Source organism: Cherax quadricarinatus, chromosome 25 (genome assembly GCF_038502225.1).
Source record: "Cherax quadricarinatus isolate ZL_2023a chromosome 25, ASM3850222v1, whole genome shotgun sequence".
Taxonomy (NCBI): Eukaryota; Metazoa; Arthropoda; class Malacostraca; order Decapoda; family Parastacidae; genus Cherax; species Cherax quadricarinatus.
The window spans coordinates 29,293,996-29,315,065 of NC_091316.1; the positions used below are offsets into that span (position 1 = coordinate 29,293,996).

Genomic DNA, 21,070 nt, shown 5'->3' on the forward strand with positions numbered 1-21,070 from the left:
TCCCTTACATGTTGGTACATGAGGTTTTCCAGTACCACCTCCATCATCGTAGCCCTCCACTTTTCTGGGCCCCCAAGTGGCTCCAGATTCTCCCAGTTCATTTCCTAGTGATTGAAGTCAACCATAATCAGCAGTTTTGCCCTACTCGCATGAACCCTTCTGGGCACTTCAGTGTGCGTGTGTGTGTACTCACCTAATTGTGGTTGCAGGGGTCGAGACTCGGCTCCTGGCCCCGCCTCTTCACTGATCGCTACTAGGTCCTCTCCCTCTCTGCTTCCTGAGCTTTGTCATACCTCTTCTTGAAACTATGTATGGTTCCTGCCTCCACTATTTCACTTGCTAGGCTATTCCACTTACTGACAACTCTATGACTGAAGAAATACTTCCTAACGTCCCTTGTGGCTCGTCTGTTTCTGTGTCCCCTCTCTGGAACATCCTATCTCTGTCCACCTTGTATATTCCCCGCAGTATCTTGTATGTCGTTATCATGTCTCCCCTGACCCTTCTGTCCTCCAGTGTCGTCAGTCCGATTTCCCTCAACCTTTCCTCGTACGACAAGTCCCTGAGCTATGGGGCTAGCCTTGTTGCAAACCTTTGTACTTTCTCTAACTTCTTAACGTGATTGACCAGGTGTGGGTTCCAGACTGGTGCTGCATACTCCAATATGGGCCTAACATACACAGTGTACAGTGTCTTGAACGATTCCTTATTAAGGTATCGGTACGCTATTCTCAGGTTTGTCAGGCGCCCGTATGCTGCAGCAGTTATTTGGTTGATGTGTGCCTCCGGTGACGTGCTTGGTGTTATGGTCACCCCAAGGTCTTTCTCCCTGAGTGAGGTCTGTAGTCTTTGTCCACCTAGCCTATACTCTGTCTGCGGTCTTCTTTGCCCCTCCCCAATCTTCATGACTTTACATTTGGCAGGGTTGAATTCGAGAAGCCAGTTACTGGACCACATGTCCAGCCTCTCCAGGTCTCTTTGCAGTCCTGCCTCATCCTCATCCGATTTAATTCTTCTCATCAACTTCACATCATCTGCGAACAGGGACACTTCAGAGTCTATTCCTTCCATCATGTCGTTCGCATATATCAAAAATAGCACTGGTCCTAGAACTGACCCCTGTGGGACCCCGCTCGTCACAGGCGCCCACTGTGATACCTCTTCACGTACCATGACTCGTTGTTGCCTCCCTGTCAGGTATTCCCTGATCCATTGCAGTGCCCTCCCTGTTATATGCGCCTGATCCTCCAGCTTCTGCACTTATCTCTTGTGTGTGTGTGTGTGTGTGTGTGTGTGTGTGTGTGTGTGTGTGTGTGTGTGTGTGTGTGTGCATAATACTTAAAGTTTAAATTATTCTTTTAGGACCATGTATGGAATTAAAATATTTTTTATTTTTTATTGATTGTGAAAAGGTGACGGGTGATGACCCTTATGTGTCGATAGGCATTTGTTTAATTCACAAAACAACCATCATCTACATACTAATATACAGCCCCAAATTGGGTAAAGCACTGCACCTTCTACCTTTTCTCACCTTGAGACTTAGGTGAGAACATCTGGAAGTGGGCGGAGGAACTACCAGCGCTCTCGCCGAAGATGGTTACCTTCGTCTTGTCTCCACCAAAGTTGTGAATGTTCCGCTGCACCCACTGCAGTGCCAGCGTCTGATCCTTCAGTCCGAAGTTACCGGGGATCACCGAGTCTTCAGTTGAAAGAAAACCTATCACATAGGAAAAATATACAGTAAGATCCCTCAGGTATATCATGTATCTAGGCATTAGTAGCTAATATAATACATCTGTTATGTTTACATAACTGGATTCATGCACCAAGCAATAAAACTAGTAACTTTTTTCAATAAGTATATGTTCCTGCCTTAGAAAGTAACGATCAACTACACTTATTTATTGATATAATAATTCACAAATTTCTATGATTCTCTTTCTCTTGCTTCTAATAATTTAATTGGCTCTTCGGCGCTTATGTTTACATCAGTTTTTTTTTTTTGTACCTTGCAAGAGTTTTAAAATACATTCACATTGTTACATCGCAAGTTATGTACAGTGGCAGCATTCACCATAGTAATAAGTGTGTACAACATAAATGTGGCAAAGTAAGCAAAGCGTTTCCTATTCAATAACAGTGACTGAGCATAGGAATTTTTAATAAAAGGTTTCTATGCTCAACTGAGATGATTTTAAGAGTTTTTAACTAACTGAAAATTCCAAATTATTTTTTTTATATATATTTAATGTGCACAAATAGGTTGGCATATCGTGCAGAATTTTTCAGAAAGACATAGATGAAATATTTCAAATTATAACAATTATGTATATAGTATTAAGGAAAACTTAATTACTGGAAGCAAAGAGCTTGTCTAGAATGAACTGGACGTACAGTAGGCTGAATGCAACAATTGTAAATCTCTGGACTATTTCCATTTTTAATTTACATAAATGATATATTCTTGGTTAAGCTGAACAGAATTAAAAATTGCCGATAATGCAAAACCTTGAAGCAAAAGCATTTGAACTTCGAAAAAATGCTCATGAGATTTTATCATCTGTAACACATATTAGAAGACTCAGCATTAACATGGCTTGTGCAATCTTTCATGCTAGTTTGTAGTTGCAAGCCTCTTCTGGATCATCTGGCATTGATTATCGTTTTCACTTCCATTTTATATCAAATTTACTTTGGGTTTCTCTAGAGTCAGACTGGGTATTACACCCTCAGCTTATCTCTGGACACGATAAGATAACCTGATGTTATGACTTGATTTATCTTTGGCTTGAGATATTATGCTTAATAGATACCAGTAATGACTTGATTTTCAACAAATATTATTGTACTGATATTTCACCCTCTTTTTTGTTTCGTCTATATAATTTTTTTAACAAAATTTCATATATCGGCAGTGTTATGCTACCCGATTCTGTATGATCGTTAATACTGGAAACAAAAACCAGCAATATTTACCCTGACATATTCCTTCTTGCTTGATGGAGATCATATAAGGTGTTAATTTCTGTAAGCCTGGGCAGCGAGATTTTAATAGGGCAATGTGGATATCAAGATCCCAGCAAGAGTTCATGAGCTGTGGCAACTTCTAGCGCTTGGGGATTACCAACTCAGGATATTCTATCTTATACACAGAAAAATGGAATAATGTAATGTGCTATCAAAACATTCCTGGACCCGAGGAAAAAAAATATACAGGATTACTTAATCACCTAGCTAAAGTTGTTTCCCTCAAAGGCTGTACACTGATACCCTCACCTCTGCCACTTTGTGAAACATTTCTAGAACTCTTCTTTCTTAACGATATCTAGCAAGTCCTGTGATTCTGTCTGCCGGGTCACCTTATGGACAAGGCCTGGGCCGAAACAACACCGGCGAACCTCTCATCATCTACTTGAATTTCCACGTCACTGAAACGCCCCTTTTTGGGTGCCAATTTTATCTTTAGGAAGAAAAGAAAGTCACAGGGGACTAGATAGGCTTTCTGGTCTTGAGTGTCAGTAAACAGGGCACAAATTTTGCAGCCATTCGCATCATGTTCAAATTTTTAGTCAAAATGGTCAGACACTACCCATAAGAAATTCCAACAGCACTTGCAATGTCCTGGATGTTCTGACAACGATTCGCTTAAATACTTTCCTTCATTTTATCAGTGTTGTGGCCTGTTTCTGACTTTGATGGATGACCAGAGCGTTCATCATTCTCAACTGACGTTCACCCAACTTGAAACAGAATTTCACACACATGTTGCTTTTTTTCTTTTGAAGATTCCATTCTGTTCCACAGAAAATCGCAACAATGCACTGACAACACAACAAAAAATGTCTCTCTCTCTCTCTCAACGGAATGACCGACCGCCACAATACTTCACGAAGGAATGTACTGGGTAGCGTGACCTATGCTGCACCTATATTTAACCCAGGAAGCGCGCGAAAATTCGAGCCCAGGAACTTTTTGGATAGCACCCTATATATGCATAGACACATATACACATACATACATATGCAGTATGCATTTGTATACAACTGGAGCATTACTTAATTGCTAACGTGTGTTGGTAAATTCAGGATGAACAGTGAGAATATTATCTAGTACCCGGAGTAAATGAAGTATTCACAAAGTACCAGGCACCCCATTCCACCAAGCCTAAAGTTACTGACAACTTCGCACTCAAATAATCTGCCTGCTGTTTTTCACAGAGCTTGCCGGCAGAATACGCAGGGATGACAGCCTCGTCTGCTGCACACTTCTGCCCCTGTTTATAGATTTCCGACAGGAAGAGATCATAATGTTGTATACTAGTACTGAGTATACATGTATCCTTGCCTACGAGAGCTGCGATCCTTCACCAGGGTGATTTTTATCAAGGGATAGGGGGTTGCCCATTAGTAAGTCCACCTCGGGTTTGGTGCAAGCAGACCTAGCTTCTTCAACAGTGTCATCATGGTAGAATGATAGCTGATTCCTATGTAAGAAGGTATCCAGACAAATGCAGTACGAAAGCCTTTGTCTTGAGCACTTGTCTGGTCATTTTTAATATCAGTTATAATGTTCGCGGTGTATATTTTGTACACAAGACTCACAAGTGCTTGAAGAGCAATCTTAGAGTCACAGAAAATTATCCCTCCTGCCATTGGGGAGTTTCCATCCATTTTAGTGTTGATCTGAACCGGTTATTCAGTTCGATTCTCCTTGTCCTTATATCCTAGGTTACTCACGTTTGCCGTTTTAGCCTAATAGACATATCATCGGGTACCTAGGGTAATGGGCTGATAACGTCAACCTACCTTTCCACTTCCTCTATCTCTTTTCCGACCAGCACTGATGTTTCCAAAGTATGGTTCATCTCTGTATTCCATAAAGATTCCTAGTGTATCTTACCAACTTGCCAGTGTTGTACATCATTTATTCCAAGTAACCTTTGAATATATCTGAGGCTGTTTTGTTGCTTAGGTATTCTGGGATCAAGGTTAGTACCTCTCCAATGACACTAAAATATGGGCAATTGTTCCCAAATAAGTTTTCTGTTGGCAGTGTCAAAGGTAGCACTGAGGTATTAACCCTTAAACTGTCCAAACGTAGATCTACGTTTTTTCAACATTCGAAAGTATGTAAAAAAAGTAGATCTTCTTTTCTTTTTTACATTTGAAAAAATGTAAAAAAAAAACTTTGATCTACTTTTTTTTTTGTTATATTTGAAAATATGTAAGAAAAACAGATCTACTTTTGGAACACTACGCATGTGAACGTAGATCTGCTTGGACAGTTTAAGGGTTAAGTCTGCCTTTTGGCCAGGTCTCTGCATGGTGAAGTACAGAGCAAAGAAAGTTTGGGTACTTCTCCCAGGTAGAAACACACAAAGTTTTGGGAAGAGTTGATGTTATATCTGGACACTGAGTCTTTTAAAAACAATCCTTTCAAATACTTTTCTCATGCAGAATGTTTAAAAGATGTGTATAAGCTTGTGCGAGTTCGGTTTTGGAATGGGCATAATGAAAAACTCCGTCCAGCAGTCAGGTAGGTTACCATCCAGTAAGCTAAACCTATACAGATCAAGGAGAGGATTACTGGGCAACTCATTGAGAAGTTTAAGGGTGTTATAAGTTATGTACTCTTCACTAGGTGAAGTGCCTTGAACTTTCTTATCGGTGCAACTTGAAGTTCAGAGAGTGTTACGTAGTCAGCTTCATCTACGCCTATCTTCTCGCAAGCAGTAATTATTCTGAGCTTTCTGCTGATACTGTTGTTAATAAATTCCAAAGGAAGTTGAATGTTTTGGAGTCAAGTCTTGGAGACTCGAGACTCGCATATCAAGTATCATGTCTATATTAACTTCGTCGGTGAGTGATGCTCAAGCAGAGGTGCGTTTGTTTTTGAGACCTTTTTGATTTTAGACCAAATTTGGGCAACAGAAGTCGTATGGGTGATACATTTCAAGAACTGTTCCCATTACTGAAGATATACTTACTCGTTTACTTCCATGAATTCATAGTTTGCTTTGAGAAATTCATAATCAGCTGTTTTTCAAATTCTATATCCATATTTCTTTGTCAATTTATATACGTCCTCGCGCTAAGTTCGAAGCTGAGTCAGTGGTTCAATCTCACTGTTCCTTCTTAGTTAAAAAAGAGGTGGCTCATTTACATCCAGGTGTTTTAATAATTTATCATCTTTTTTACGAGGTCTTCATTTAGCACATTCTCAGTAGCAAAATGATCAGTAGCGGCTCATGTATAGGTACTGCGTAACAGTAGCACACCCTATTTTCACTCGATATTATCGATAAAACTCAATATAATGAGTCTTTAATTCTTTCTTTATACTTGTACATTACATAATCCTTATGTTTATTGTCAGTAGTCATCCACTAGTATTTGAAAAAAATTACAAAAATCCTTGTATGGAACTGTGTGCTTCACAGTTCCAGCGACTTGGTGTTTGACTGTTGTGCGCATGCGCACAACAGCCGAGATAAGACGCTGCACGCTAGGTAGGGAGAGCACTGTCCATGACGCAGTGCTGACAATGTTGTGCAAGTGTGATAAAGTGTAGAATTATGTGATTATCATGTTTCCAGCTATTTTATTTAGTTCATTGTTTTTTCGGTTCTTTTATTTTACAGAAAATTTAAATAATTTAATCATGGCCTCCTTGAATCCTTAAGAAATAAGTTCTGTGACTGTAAGTGAACTTCAACAGCTTAAGTTTTCACAGTTGTCTTTCCATGAGAAGTTACAGTGAAGAAAAGAAGCCGTTCAACACCTGATATTCAAATATCTCAACCAGGAATAATCAAAAACAAAAAGTATATTCGTAGCTTTAATTGTGAATGGTACCAACGAAAAAGTTGGCTTTGCGGCTGTGAAGTAAAAAATGCATTGTTTTGCTTCCCGTGTTTGCTGTTTGGAGGTGGTTTAACGTGGACAAAAGACGCAGCACCTCCACTAATTTTAGCTTGGAGCCGCCACTGAAACCACTAGTGGAAGGGTGGCCTTTATCATTAATTTTATTACACCTCACATACACATTACGTAGCTTGAATGTAACATATGTTGTCATAAATTGAAAGTTATATTATTATTATAATCAAAAACAAGCGCTGAACCAACATGGGCCATATAGAGCTGTGGGGCAGGGGATTGTGAAGGATTATAAAGTATTAAGGGTGGAGTGGACAACAAAGGGAGAGTTAGAAAAGGTTGTGAGGAGTGCTAGAGGAAGAATCATCAAAGTCTGTGTACTAAATCAGTTGACTGAACACATCACTTCCAGACTGAGGGGCTGATTACCTCATACTCCTCCTCTCTTTACACCTTTCTGCTTTGCATTGGACTGATGAAGCCACTGTGTGGCGAAACGTTTCTTCCTATTGATGAGCTATGAGTCGATCCACGACAGTAGTTTTTCCCTAGTGCCATGAGCTGCCACTTTCTTTAACAGTCTGTGGTGTGGTACTCTATCAAAAGCCTTACTAAAATCCAAATAAACTATATCGAATTCTTTATCGTGATCAACGGCCTCAAAAGCTTTACTGAAGAAAGTTTGTAACTAAGTTAGGCAGGAATGGCCCCTCGTGAATCCTTGTTAACTATCATTAATCAAATTTTGCTTATCAAGATGGATTCTTATAATATCAGATACAATTGACTCTAGTAATTTGCCTACAATTGAGGTCAGGCTTATTGGGCGGTAGCTTGGAGATAATCTGAGTTAGTTTTCGAATCCCTATCAACTTTAATTTCGTAGTCCCGTTTAGCTTTTCTTATCCCTTTTTTACGTCTCTCTTAATATCAATATACATATTCATAGAAAGACCCTCACCTCTTCTGATGCGCAAATAAATTTCTTTCTTCTGTCGTAAAAGATATTTGAGCCTATTATTTATCCATTTTGGGTCATTTTTATTCGATCGAGTCTCCTTCAGATAGAGATCAGTGTTTGTGCATATTTCACCTGGTCTTGCGAATTCCTTGCATATATATATATATATATATATATATATATATATATATATATATATATATATATATATATATATATATATATATATATATATATATATATATATATAATGTATATATATATATATATATATATATATATATATATATATATATATATATATATATATATATATATATATATATATATATATATATATATAGTGTAGTCACCTGTAATTATTCTGATTTCTCTCACTGTGTTACCTTCCTCGATTTTTTTTGCTAACCTGTGGCAATTTTTTTCGTTTTCAGTGGAACTTTTCTTAGGTCTACCTCTGTGATTCATGCGATGATGGGGAAGAGGGACACAATTATCCATTCTTGGGTAGTTGCATACTGCCTTGGTGAATGATGTGGTTAGCAGTTTGCCTCGTCTTTCAAGAACTACAAGACAGACATTGAGGAAACAGGAGTAGGTGTTTTCTCTTCTGTACCAGAACTTCTCCAGGCTGAGGGACTGACAACCTCAAATCTACGACTTCAAGGGTGACGGACTGATTACATCGTCTTCACATCTCTACTGCTCCTGCCTACTTTCTGTACTCGACTGAAGAAGCCTACTGTGTAGGCGAAACGTTTCGGAATAAAGTTGCCTAAATGTTGCGAAACGTTTCGGAATAAAGTTGCCTAAATGTTGCCTATGTGTCTTACCTACCAACCTGTCGGTATTGTATACCATTTTGATATTCACTCAAGGCGATAGTGTAATTTCCAGCAGGATCTGCAGGAGGTTGCACTGGAATTCGACAACAACACCTCAAAGAGATGGTAAATCCAGTACTCCGTGCATCTGCACCAATTCTTCTCACCGAGTTAACAACTTTCGTCAACAACTGCCTGGCTGGGTGAATCGCAGAAGAAATTAAGCCTTTCCTTTTCGGAGCCTCACTATGTGCTTTGAAGAAAAAGGATGGGGGAATCAGGCCCATTGCTGTTGGTAACACTCTTCGCCGTCTCACTGCAAAAGCAGCAGTAAGAAACATTCGCCTAGAAGTTGCCAGTTTACTCCAGCCACAACAACTGGGCGAAGCCGCGGGTCATGTGGCAAGGGCCTACATCAGGGACCTACCAGAAGCCAAGGCCGTAGTCAAACTTGATTTTAGAAATGTGTTTAATATGGTGAAGGGAGATGGTGTCTTGCCGGCCGTACGGGATCGGTTCCCAGTCATTTTCCCTTCATTTCAGCAGGCTACAGCAAACCCTCAATTCTTTTGTTTGGAGAACATGAAATTCTCTCATCAAAGGGTGTTCAGCAGGGTGACCCACTTGCTCCACTTCTCTTCTCCCTGGCAGTAAGAGAACTAACTTCCAGCCTATGCAGCGAGCTCAACATCTGGTTCCTGGATAATGACACTCTGGCAGGTACTGAAGAGTCCCTGTTAGAGGACCTAGAAGAAGAAGGCTTGGGATTCACCCTCAATCCCTCCAAGTGTGAAATCACAGCAAACCAGGAAATAATCAATGCCATGTGAAGAATCCTCCCGGAAGTCTCTATTACCGCTCCGTCTAACACTACCCTCTTGGGAGCACCTCTGGGTCACAGGCCATCGACACTGTCCTCAAGGACAAATTGAATGACCTGATGAAAATGGAAGAGAGAATAAGCAATCTTGATGCCCATGATGTTCTGTATCTCCTCACAAGATGTCTTACAATGCCAAGACTCACTTCCTGAGGTGTGTACCCTCTTTTGACAACCCAACACTCGGCGAATATGACGCACACCTGAAATCAACCTTTAAAAAGGCACTGAACCTGTCACTAGAGGATCGGCAATGGGATCAGGCAACCCTCCCAGTGCGACTGGGAGGTATAGGGATGCGCAAAGAAACGCATGTAGCTTTACCTGCTTTCCTGTCTTCGTGTTTGGCTTCCTGTGCATTAGTCAAGAAGATCGTCCCTGAACGCTTGAAAGACGTGATAGGAGCTCAAGACCCCAGGTTTACTGAAGCAGCGATGCGTTGGGACACCCTTGCAGACTCCTCCAGTAGACCAGGTCCTCCCAAAGTGCACAAACAGTCCGACTGGGACAAACCGATCATGGAAAAAATCGCCAACACAATGCTCACCAACGCTTCAGGAAAGGACAAAGCTCGTCTCCTAGCGGTGAAGGCACCACACTCAGGAGATTTCCTACTAGCTGTTCCCAATTCCTCCCTGGGCACTCGACTCGACCCACAGGTCATTCGGATTTGTGTTGCTCTTCGCTGCGGCAGGGCGACGGCTGATCAATTCGGACTTCATGGTCTCATGTGCCACACATCAGAAGGGAAGTATGCCAGACATGAGGAGGTCAATGACATCATAAAGAGAAGCCTCGCCATAGCCCGTTGCCCAGCTCAACGGGAGCCCCAAGTGCAGAGGTCTGACGGAAGTCAAATGCTCCCTGATGGAGCCACTATGCTACGCTGGAAGGATGGAAGGCAGATTGCCTGGGACTACACCTGCGCTGCTACATTGGCAGACACCTACTTGCCATACTCCGTAGCTGAAGGGGGTGGAGCTGCCAGCCACAGGGAGGCTCAGAAGACCCGCAAATATGAAGACCTTCCCCCTTGCTATAACTTCAATCCAATGAGGTCGGAGACCCTTGGAGCATGGGGCAAGTGCGCCCTAAAGTTCCTCAAAGACCTGGGTGAAAAGCTCATCATAGAAACCAAGGACCACAGGGCGACCAGCTTCCTCTTTCAGAGACTCAGTGTCGCAATCCAGAGAGGAAATACCTGCAGGAATCTGGGCATGCGGAGCTGGACGAAGTATTCGAGATGTAGCTCTGAGTTGTTACCTTTGTTCTTTTACTCTGTACTGTATTTTTTCAATGTATTTTGTCAATGTACATTGCTTTTAAATAAAGCATAAGCAGAATATAGTATAGAGGGTGGTAGGAGAAAATTTTCAAACAGCTTCAGAGAGATCCTTGAGTTTACCCTGAAGCAAATTTATTATTTTCTCTGAGGATGAGGGTTCCCAGGACAGTTATATATATATATATATATATATATATATATATATATATATATATATATATATATATATATATATATATATATAAATATATATATATATATATGTCGTGCCGAATAGGCAGAACTTGCTAACTTGGCTTAAATAGCAACGCTCATCTTGCCATATAGGACAAGTGAAAATTTGTTTATGCAATAATTTCGCCAAAATCATTCTGAACCTAACGAAAAAAATATATTTCATTGTGTTTGTTTAGTATTAAATTGTTGTAAACAAATCTAAAATATATTTAGTTGGGTTATGCTAAAATAAATTGCACTTGTTATAATAAGGTTAGGTAAGTTTTCTAAGTTCCTTTTGGTGCAAAATTATAAATTTTTACATCAACATTAATGAAAAAAAATATATCTTTAAACGTATAAGAGAAAATTTTAGAAATGACTTAATTTTAAATGAGTTCTTGCTAATTGACTAGTTTTACATATTCGGCACGACATATATATATACACATATATTTTTTTTTATTTTTTTTTTATTATCACACTGGCCGATTCCCACCAAGGCAGGGTGGCCCGGAAAAGAAAAACTTTCACCATCATTCACTAAATCACTGTCTTGCCAGAAGGGTGCTTTACACTACAGTTTTTAAACTGCAGCATTAACACCCCTCCTTCAGAGTGCAGGCACTGTACTTCCCATCTCCAGGACTCAAGTCCGGCCTGCCGGTTTCCATGAACCCCTTCACAAATGTTACTTTGCTCACACTCCAACAGCAAGTCAAGTATTAAAAACCATTCACTCCTATCAAACGCGCTCACGCATGCCTGCTGGAAATCCAAGCCCGTCGCACACAAAACCTCCTTTACCCCCTCCCTCCAACCTTTCCTAGGCCGACCCCTACCCCGCCTTCCTTCCACTACAGACTGATACACTCTTGAAGTCATTCTGTTTCGCTCCATTCTCTCTACATGTCCGAACCACCTCAACAACCCTTCCTCAGCCCTCTGGACAACAGTTTTGGTAATCCCGCACCTCCTCCTAACTTCCAAACTCCGAATTCTCTGCATTATATTCACACCACACATTGCCGTCAGACATGACATCACTGCCTCCAGCCTTCTCCTCGCTGCAACATTCATCATCCACGCTTCACACCCATATAAGAGCGTTGGTAAAACTATACTCTCATACATTCCTCTCTTTTGCCTCCAAGGACAAAGTTATTTGTCTCCACAGACTCCTAAGTGCACCACTCACCCTTTTCCCCTCATCAATTCTATGATTCACCTCATCCTTCATAGCCCCATCCGCTGGCACGTCCACTCCCAAATATCTGAATTCATTCACCTCCTCCATACTCTCTCCCTCCAATCTGATATCCAATCTTTCATCACCTAATCTTTTTGTTATCCTCATAACCTTACTCTTTCCTGTATTCACTTTTAATTTTCTTCTTTTGCATACACTACCAAATTCATCCACCAATCTCTGCAACTTCTCTTCAGAATCTCCAAAGAGCACAGTGTCGTCAGCAAAGAGCAACTGTGACAACTCCAAATTTATGTGTGATTCTTTATCTTTTAACTCCACGCCTCTTGCCAAGACCCTCGCATTTACTTCTCTTACAACCCCATCTATAAATATATTAAGCAACCACGGTGACATCACACATCCTTGTCTTAGGCCTTCTTTTACTGGGAAATATTACATATAATATATATATATATATATATATATATATACATATATATATATATATATATATATATACATATATACACATATATATATATATATACATATATAAACATATATATATACATATATATATATAAATATATATATACATATATATATAAATATATATATACATATATATATAAATATATATATACATATATATATAAATATATATATACATATATATATATAAATATATATATACATATATATATATATTTTTTTCCAACAAGTCGGCCGTCTCCCACCGAGGCAGGGTGACCCAAAAAAGAAAGAAAATCCCCAAAAAGAAAAATGCTTTCATTATTCAACACTTTCACCACACTCACACATTATCACTGTTTTTGCAGAGGTGCTCATAATGTAACAGTTTAGAAGCATATACGTATAAAGATACACAACATATCCCTCCAAACTGGGGGCGCATTCGAGTACATGATACATGTTCTTCTCAATCATGATGTGGTGTTAGTGGTCATCCAATACAGACTAAGTGTTATTGGTGAGTAATTACCTATGCTAATCTGATATATATATATATATATATATATCTTTCTTTCAACACACCGGCCGTATCCCACCGAGGCAGGGTGGCCCACAAGGAAAAACGAAAGTTTCTCCTTACACATTTAGTAATATATACAGGAGAAGAGGTTACTAGCCCCTTGCTCCCGGCATTTCAGTTGCCTCTTACAACACACATGGCTTATGGAGGAAGAATTCTGTTCCACTTCCCCATGGAGATAAGAGGAAATAAACAAGAATAAGAACTATATATATATATATATATATATATATATATATATATATATATATATATATATATATATATATATATATATATATATATATATTTATATATATATATATATATACATATATATACATACATATATATATATATATATATATATATATATATATATATATATATATATATATATATATATATATATATATATATATATAGATGGGGTTGTTAAAGAAGTAAATGCTAGGGTGTTTGGGAGAGGGGTGGGATTAAATTATGGGGAATCAAATTCAAAATGGGAATTGACACAGTTACTTTTTGCTGATGATACTGTGCTTATGGGAGATTCTAAAGAAAAATTGCAAAGGTTAGTGGATGAGTTTGAGAATGTGTGTAAAGATAGAAAGTTGAAAGTGAACATAGAAAAGAGTAAGGTGATGAGGGTATCAAATGATTTAGATAAAGAAAAAATGGATATCAAATTGGGGAGGAGGATTATGGAAGAAGTGAATGTTTTCAGATACTTGGGAGTTGACATGTCGGCGGATGGATTTATGAAGGATGAGGTTATCCATAGAATTGATGAGGGAAAAAAGGTGAGTGGTGCATTGAGGTATATGTGGAGTCAAAAAACGTTATCTATGGAGTCAAAGAAGGGAATGTATGAAAGTATAGTAGTACCAACACTCTAATATGGATGTGAAGCTTGGGTGGTAAATGCAGCAGCGAGGAGACGGTTGGAGGCAGTGGAGATGTCCTGTCTAAGGGCAATGTGTGGTGTAAATATTATGCAGAAAATTCGGAGTGTGGAAATTAGGAGAAGGTGTGGAGTTAATAAAAGCATTAGTCAGAGGGCAGAAGAGGGGTTGTTGAGGTGGTTTGGTCATTTAGAGAGAATGGATCAAAGTAGAATGACATCTGGAGTTTATCTGGAGTTTATCTGGAGAGAGTTCCGGGGGTCAACGCCCCCGCGGCCCGGTCTGTGACCAGGCCTCCTTAGGTCAGTGTCCAGGATGCGACCCACACCAGTCGACTAACACCCAGGTACCCATTTTACTGATGGGGAACATAGACAACAGGTGGAAAGAAACACGTCCAATGTTTCTACTCTGGCTGGGAATCGAACCCAGGCCCTCACCGTGTGAAGCGAGAGCGTTAACCACCAGGCCACCAGAGCCCTTGGCATATAAATCTATAGGGGAAGGAAAGAGGGGTAGGGGTCGTCCTCGAAAGGGTTGGAAAGAGGGGGTAAAGCAGATTTTGTGGGCGAGGGGCTTGGACTTCCAGCAAGCGTGCATGAGCGTGTTAGATAGGAGTGAATGGAGACGAATGATACTTGGGACCTGACGATCTGTTGGAGTGTGAGCAGGGTAATATTTAGTGAAGGGATTCAGGGAAACCGGTTATTTTCATATAGTCGGACTTGAGTCCTGGAAATGGGAAGTACAATGCCTGCACTTTAAAGGAGGGGTTTGGGATATTGGCAGTTTGGAGGGATATGTTGTGTATCTTTATACGTATATGCTTCTAAACTGTAGTATTCTGAGCACCTCTGCAAAAGCAGTGATAATGTGTGAGTGTGGTGAAAGTGTTGAATGATGATGAAAGTATTTTCTTTTTGGGGATTTTCTTTCTTTTTTGGGTCACCCTGCCTCGGTGGGAGACGACCGACTTGTTGAAAATATATATATATATATATATATATATATATATGTAAATAAGGGAGTAAAGCAGCTGGAACTGATGGGATCATGACAGAAATGTTAAAAGCAGGGGGGGATATAGTGTTGGAGTGGTTCGTACTTTGTTTAATAAATGTATGAAAGAGGGGAAGGTACCTAGGGATTTGCGAAGAGCATGTATAGTCCCTTTATATAAATGAAAAGGGGACAAAAGAAATTGTAAAAATTATAGAGGAATAAGTTTACTGAGTATACCAGGTAAAGTATACGGTAGGGTTATAATTGAAAGAATTAGAGGTAAGACAGAATGTAGGATTGCGGATGAGCAGTGAGGCTTCAGAGTGGGTAGGGGATGTGTAGATCAAGTGTTTACATGAAGCATATATGTGAACAGTATTTAGATAAAGGTAGGGAAGTTTTTATTGCATTTATGGATTTAGAAAAGGCATATGATAAAGTGGATATAGGAGCAATGTGGCAGATGTTGCAAGTATATGGAATAGGTGGTAAGTTACTAAATGCTGTAAAGAGCTTTTATGAGGATAGTGAGGCTCAGGTTAGGGTATGTAGAAGAGAGGGGGAATACTTCCCGGTAAAAGTAGGTCTTAGACAGGGATGTGTAATGTCACCATGGTTGTTTAATATATTTATAGATGGGGTTGTAAAAGAAGTAAATGCTAGGGTGTTCGGGAGAGGGGTGGGATTAAATTATGGGGAATCAAATTCAAAATGGGAACTGACACAGTTACTTTTTGCTGATGATACTGTGCTTATGGGAGATTCTAAAGAAAAATTGCAAAGGTTAGTGGATGAGTTTGAGAATGTGTGTAAAGGTAGAAAGTTGACGTGTACTTAGCTCTGTGAAGACCTGTTTGTGGGCTCTCTACGAATTGAAGCAAGATGCCCTCCATCGAGCAACTTTACCAACAGCTTAAGGAAGAATTGAGGATGGCGAAGTTGGAGATTCGGCGACTGACCGAGGAAAACAAGATGATTCATAGTAGTCCTCCTGTTTTGAGTCCTCAGGTCAAGAAGGGAAACTGGTCAGTGGTTGGACAGCAGGGAACGAAGTTGACGATCAAGAAGACGAATGGAAAGGTAGAAACGATGAAGAAGAAAGAGACTGCCGTGGAAACTGTTGTGGAAACATCTAATACATTCTCAGTGCTACCCGACGAATGTGAGTCGACTACTGGGAACATCACGACGAACGACACCAAGGAAGGTAAGAATATTGTTGTTGTTGGGGATAGCCATGTTAGGTATATGGATAGGGCGTTCTGCTTGAAGGACAGGAGTAGGAGACAGAGAGTTTGCTTTCCTGGGGCTGGGATGGATGACATTGTTAGCCGTCTGGATGACATCATGAGAGGTAATGGGAACAATCCTATTATCTGTCTCAGTGCTAGAGGCAACGATGTTGGCAGACGTAGGAGTGAAGACCTGATTAGCAGGTATAGGTCAGCAATAGAAATAATTAGGAGTAAGGGTGGGAACCCTGTCATATGTGGTATTTTGCCAAGGAGAGAAGTTGGAAATGAATGGTTGTCCAGGGCAATTGGTGTCAATTGCTGGCTGGACAAATACTGTAAGGAAAATGCGGTAACATTCATTGACAACTGGGACCTCTTCTATGGCAGAAATGACATGTATGCCAGGGATGGGGTTCACTTATCTAGGTCTGGGGTGGTAGCACTGGCAACTGCAGTGGAGGGAGCTGTTAGGACTTTAAACTAGGAATAGTTAGTGGTATGGGTTTTGGCAGGAAAACAGTGAAGTCCCAGAGTAGTAATATTACGAGTTCTAGGGGAACTAGTAATAAGCAGAACGAGGTAGATATTGAAAAGCCAGGGACTTTGGGTGATAAGGATAGTAATAGGTTTAGTAGAAAAACAGAAATGAGCAGGAAGGGCAAAGAGAAAGGAGAGTCTTTCAATGTTTATTATGCTAATTGCCGTAGTGGTAGGAATAAGATGGACGAGTTGAGATTAGTTGCTAGTGCAGGTAACATTGATGTATTTGCCTTAACTGAGACGTGGTTTAATTAAAAAAGTCGGGACATGCCTGCGGAATGTCATATTCAGGGTTTTAAATTGTTCCAAGTAGATAGAAGTATCGGGAAGGGGGGTGGGGTGGCATTGTATGTCCGAGATCGCTTGAACTGTTGCATAAAAACGGGTATTAAGTCTGAAGTAACACATACAGAGTCTGTTTGGATAGAATTTTCAGAGGGGCATGAAAAACTGATTTTAGGAGTGATATACTGTCCCCCAAACTTAGATAGGGACCAAGGGAGACTACTATGGGAGGAAATTGTTAAGGCCACAAGGCACGATAATGTAGTAATTCTAGGAGACTTTAACTTTAGTCATATTGATTGGAATTTCTTGACTGGGAATTTAGAATCATACGACTTCTTAGAAGTAGTTCAGGATTGTTTTTTGAAGCAGTTTGTGACAGAACCTGCAAGGGGAAATAACCTGCTTGACTTAGTTATGGCAAACAATGAATCCCTTGTTAATAATTTAGAAATTTCAGAGGAACTGGGTGCTAGCGACCACAAATCAATTACATTTAGCATTGAATGGAAGTACGATAGTAGCGATAACTCAGCAACAGTCCCAGGTTTTCGCTTAGCAGATTACGATGGGCTTAGAGAACACTTATCATCTGTTGACTGGGGTAACGAAGTGAGCTATCAATATGACAGTTTTCTGAACACTATACATGCTGCTTAAAGACGTTTATCCCATATAAAGAAATTAGATCAAATATCTACTAGGACATAAGAAAGGAATTTATAGGCGTATCAAAAGAGGTGAGGGTCATCTTATGAATCAGTATATTGACATTAAGAGGGACATTAAAAAGGGGATAAGAAAAGCTAAAAGGGACTATGAAATTAAAGTTGCTAGGGATTCTAAAACTAACCCAAAAAGTTTTTTCCAGGTCTATAGAATAAAAGTTAGATATAAGATAGGTCCCCTTAAAAATAACTATGGGCACCTTACTGACAAAGAGAATGAAATGTTCTCGATTTTTAATAATTATTTTCTCTCATTTTTTACACAGGAAGACACTGACAATATTCCAGTAATTAATTTTTATAGTGGGCTAGAAGAAGATAAATTATGTAACATCACAGTCACTAGTGAAATGGTTGTGAAGCAGATAGACAGACTGAAGCAAAATAAGTCGCCGGGTCCTGATGAGGTTTTTTCAAGGGTTCTTAAGGAATGCAAAATGGAACTCTGTGAACCATTAACTAATATTTTTAATTTATCTCTTCAAACAGGTGTAGTGTCTGATATGTGGAAGACGGCTAATGTAATTCCTTTTTTTCAAACAGGGGACAAGTCGTTACCGTCAAATTACCGCCCAATAAGCCTGACCTCAATTGTAGGCAAATTACTAGAGTCAATTATAGCTGAGATTATAAGAAGCCATCTCGATAAGCATAGCTTGATTAATGATACTCAGCATGGATTCACAAGAGGCTGGTCTTGTCTAACTAATTTATTAACTTTCTTCAGTAAAGCTTTTGAGGCTGTTGACCACGATAAAGAATTTGATATTATTTACTTAGATTTTAGTAAGGCTTTTGATAGAGTTCCGCACCATAGACTGTTAAAGAAAGTGGCAGCTCATGGCACTGGGGGAAAAGTGCTCTCGTGGATCGAGTCATGGCTCACTGACAGGAAGCAGAGAGTGTCCATAAATGGGGTTAAATCCGAGTGGGGATCTGTAACAAGTGGCGTTCCACAGGGATCAGTCTTGGGCCCGTTGTTGTTTATAATATATATCAATGATCTTGATGAGGGAATTACTAGTGATATGAGCAAATTCGCCGATGACACAAAGATAGGTAGGATAATTGATTCAAACGTAGATGTCATGGAACTTCAGGAGGATTTAAACAAACTCTATTCTTGGTCAGAAAAGTGGCAGATGCAGTTCAATGTAGATAAATGTAAGGTTCTGAAGCTTGGGAGTACCCATAACCCTAGTACTTATAAGTTAAATGATGTAGAACTTAGCCATACAGATTGCGAAAAGGACTTGGGGGTTATGGTGAGCAGCAACCTTAAACCAAGACAGCAATGCCTGAGCGTACGTAATAAGGCAAATAGATTACTGGGATTTATATCAAGAAGTGTAAGCAACAGAAGTCCAGAGGTCATACTGCAGCTTTTCACATCATTAGTAAGGCCTCGCCTAGATTATGCAGCTCAGTTGGACTGGAAAACATTCGTAGGATCCATACATTACAGAATGGACAGGTTGTTATAACATTCGTTATGAAAACATTCAGCAAGTAGTTGATGACTAACGATGTTAATACTTAAAGTTTTGAGGTGGTAGTCCCTCATTGGAGAAGAGCAGAAGTATCTTCCATTATGAAGAAAGATTGAACTGATTACACTCTTAAGTTACTGTATTCACTTGTGTAGAAACGAAGAATGAGGGAAGACTCTTAAGTTACATTCACTTGTTAGACTGATTGAAGTGTATAAGTGGAAGATAGGTATTAATAAAGGGGATATTAATAAGGTCTTGAGGATGTCTCTCCAGAGAAAACCCGCAGTAATGGATTTAAATTAGATAAGTTTAGATTTAGAAAGGACATAGGAAAGTATTGGTTTGGAAATAGGGTAGTTGATGAGTGGAACAGTCTACCTAGTTGGGTTATTGATGCTAGGACTTTGGGTAGTTTCAAATTTAGGTTGGATAAGTACATGAGTGGGAGGGGTTGGATTTGAGTGGGACTTTCACATCAGAGCTTATTTCTTGGGTGGCATTGAAAATTGGGTTGGGCAAATGTTTTGTTAGTGGGATGAATTGTAAAGGACCTGCCTAGTATGGGCCAACATGCCTCCTGCAGTGTTACTCCTTTCTTATGTTCTTATGTTCTTATGAGTAAGGTGATGAGGGTATCAAATGATTTAGATAAAGAAAAATTGGATATCAAATTGGGGAGGAGGATTATGGAAGAAGTGAATGTTTTCAGATACTTGGGAGTTGAAGTGTCGGCGGATGGGTTTATGAAGGATGAGGTTAATCATAGAATTGATGAGGGAAAAAAAGGTGAGTGGTGCGTTGAGGTATATGTGGAGTCAAAAAAAGTTATCTATAGAGGCAAAGAAGGGAATGTATGAAAGTATAGTAGTACCAACACTCTTATATGGATGTGAAGCTTGGGTGGTAAATGCAGCAGCGAGGAGACGGTTGGAGGCAGTGGAGATGTCCTGTCTAAGGGCAGTGTGTGATGTAAATAATATGCAGAAAATTCGGAGTGTGGAAATTAGGAGAAGGTGTGGAGTTAATAAAAGCATTAGTCAGAGGGCAGAAGAGGGGTTGTTGAGGTGGTTTGGTCATTTAGAGAGAATGGATCAAAGTAGAATGACATGGTAAGCATATAAATCTATAGGGGAAGGAAGGAGGGGTAGGGGTCGTCCTCGAAAGGGTTGGAAAGAGAGGGTAAAGGAGTTTTTGTGGGCAAGGGGCTTGGACTTCCAGCAAGCGTGCATGAGCGTGTTTTAGATAGGAGTGAATGGAGACGAATGATACTTGGGACCTGACGATCTGTTGGAGTGTGAGCAGGGTAATATTTAGTGAAGGGATTCAGGGAAACCGGTTATTTTCATATAGTCGGACTTGAGTCCTGGAAATGGGAAGTACAATGCCTGCACTTTAAAGGAGGGGTTTGGGATAATGGCAGTTTGGAGGGATATGTTGTGTATCTTTATACGTATATGCTTCTAAACTGTTGTATTCTGAGCACCTCTGCAAAAGCAGTGATAATGTGTGAGTGTGGTGAAAGTGTTGAATGATGATGTAAGTATTTTCGTTAATGGGGATTTTCTTTCTTTTTTGGTTCACCCTGCCTCGGTGGGAGACGGCCGACTTTT

The 21,070-nt window shown here is 39.8% G+C and overlaps 1 protein-coding gene across 2 annotated transcripts in view; it reads right to left on the reverse strand.

Moving 5' to 3' along the window:
- LOC128689936 (juvenile hormone esterase) overlaps positions 1 to 21,070 on the reverse strand; it is a 151,405-nt gene that overhangs the window by 43,215 nt on the left and 87,120 nt on the right. For both annotated transcript variants that reach the window (XM_070088681.1, XM_070088679.1), the window contains one exon: positions 1,535 to 1,720. In XM_070088681.1, coding sequence (XP_069944782.1) covers positions 1,535 to 1,720 — 186 coding nt within the window. The remainder of the gene's footprint in view (positions 1 to 1,534; positions 1,721 to 21,070) is intronic.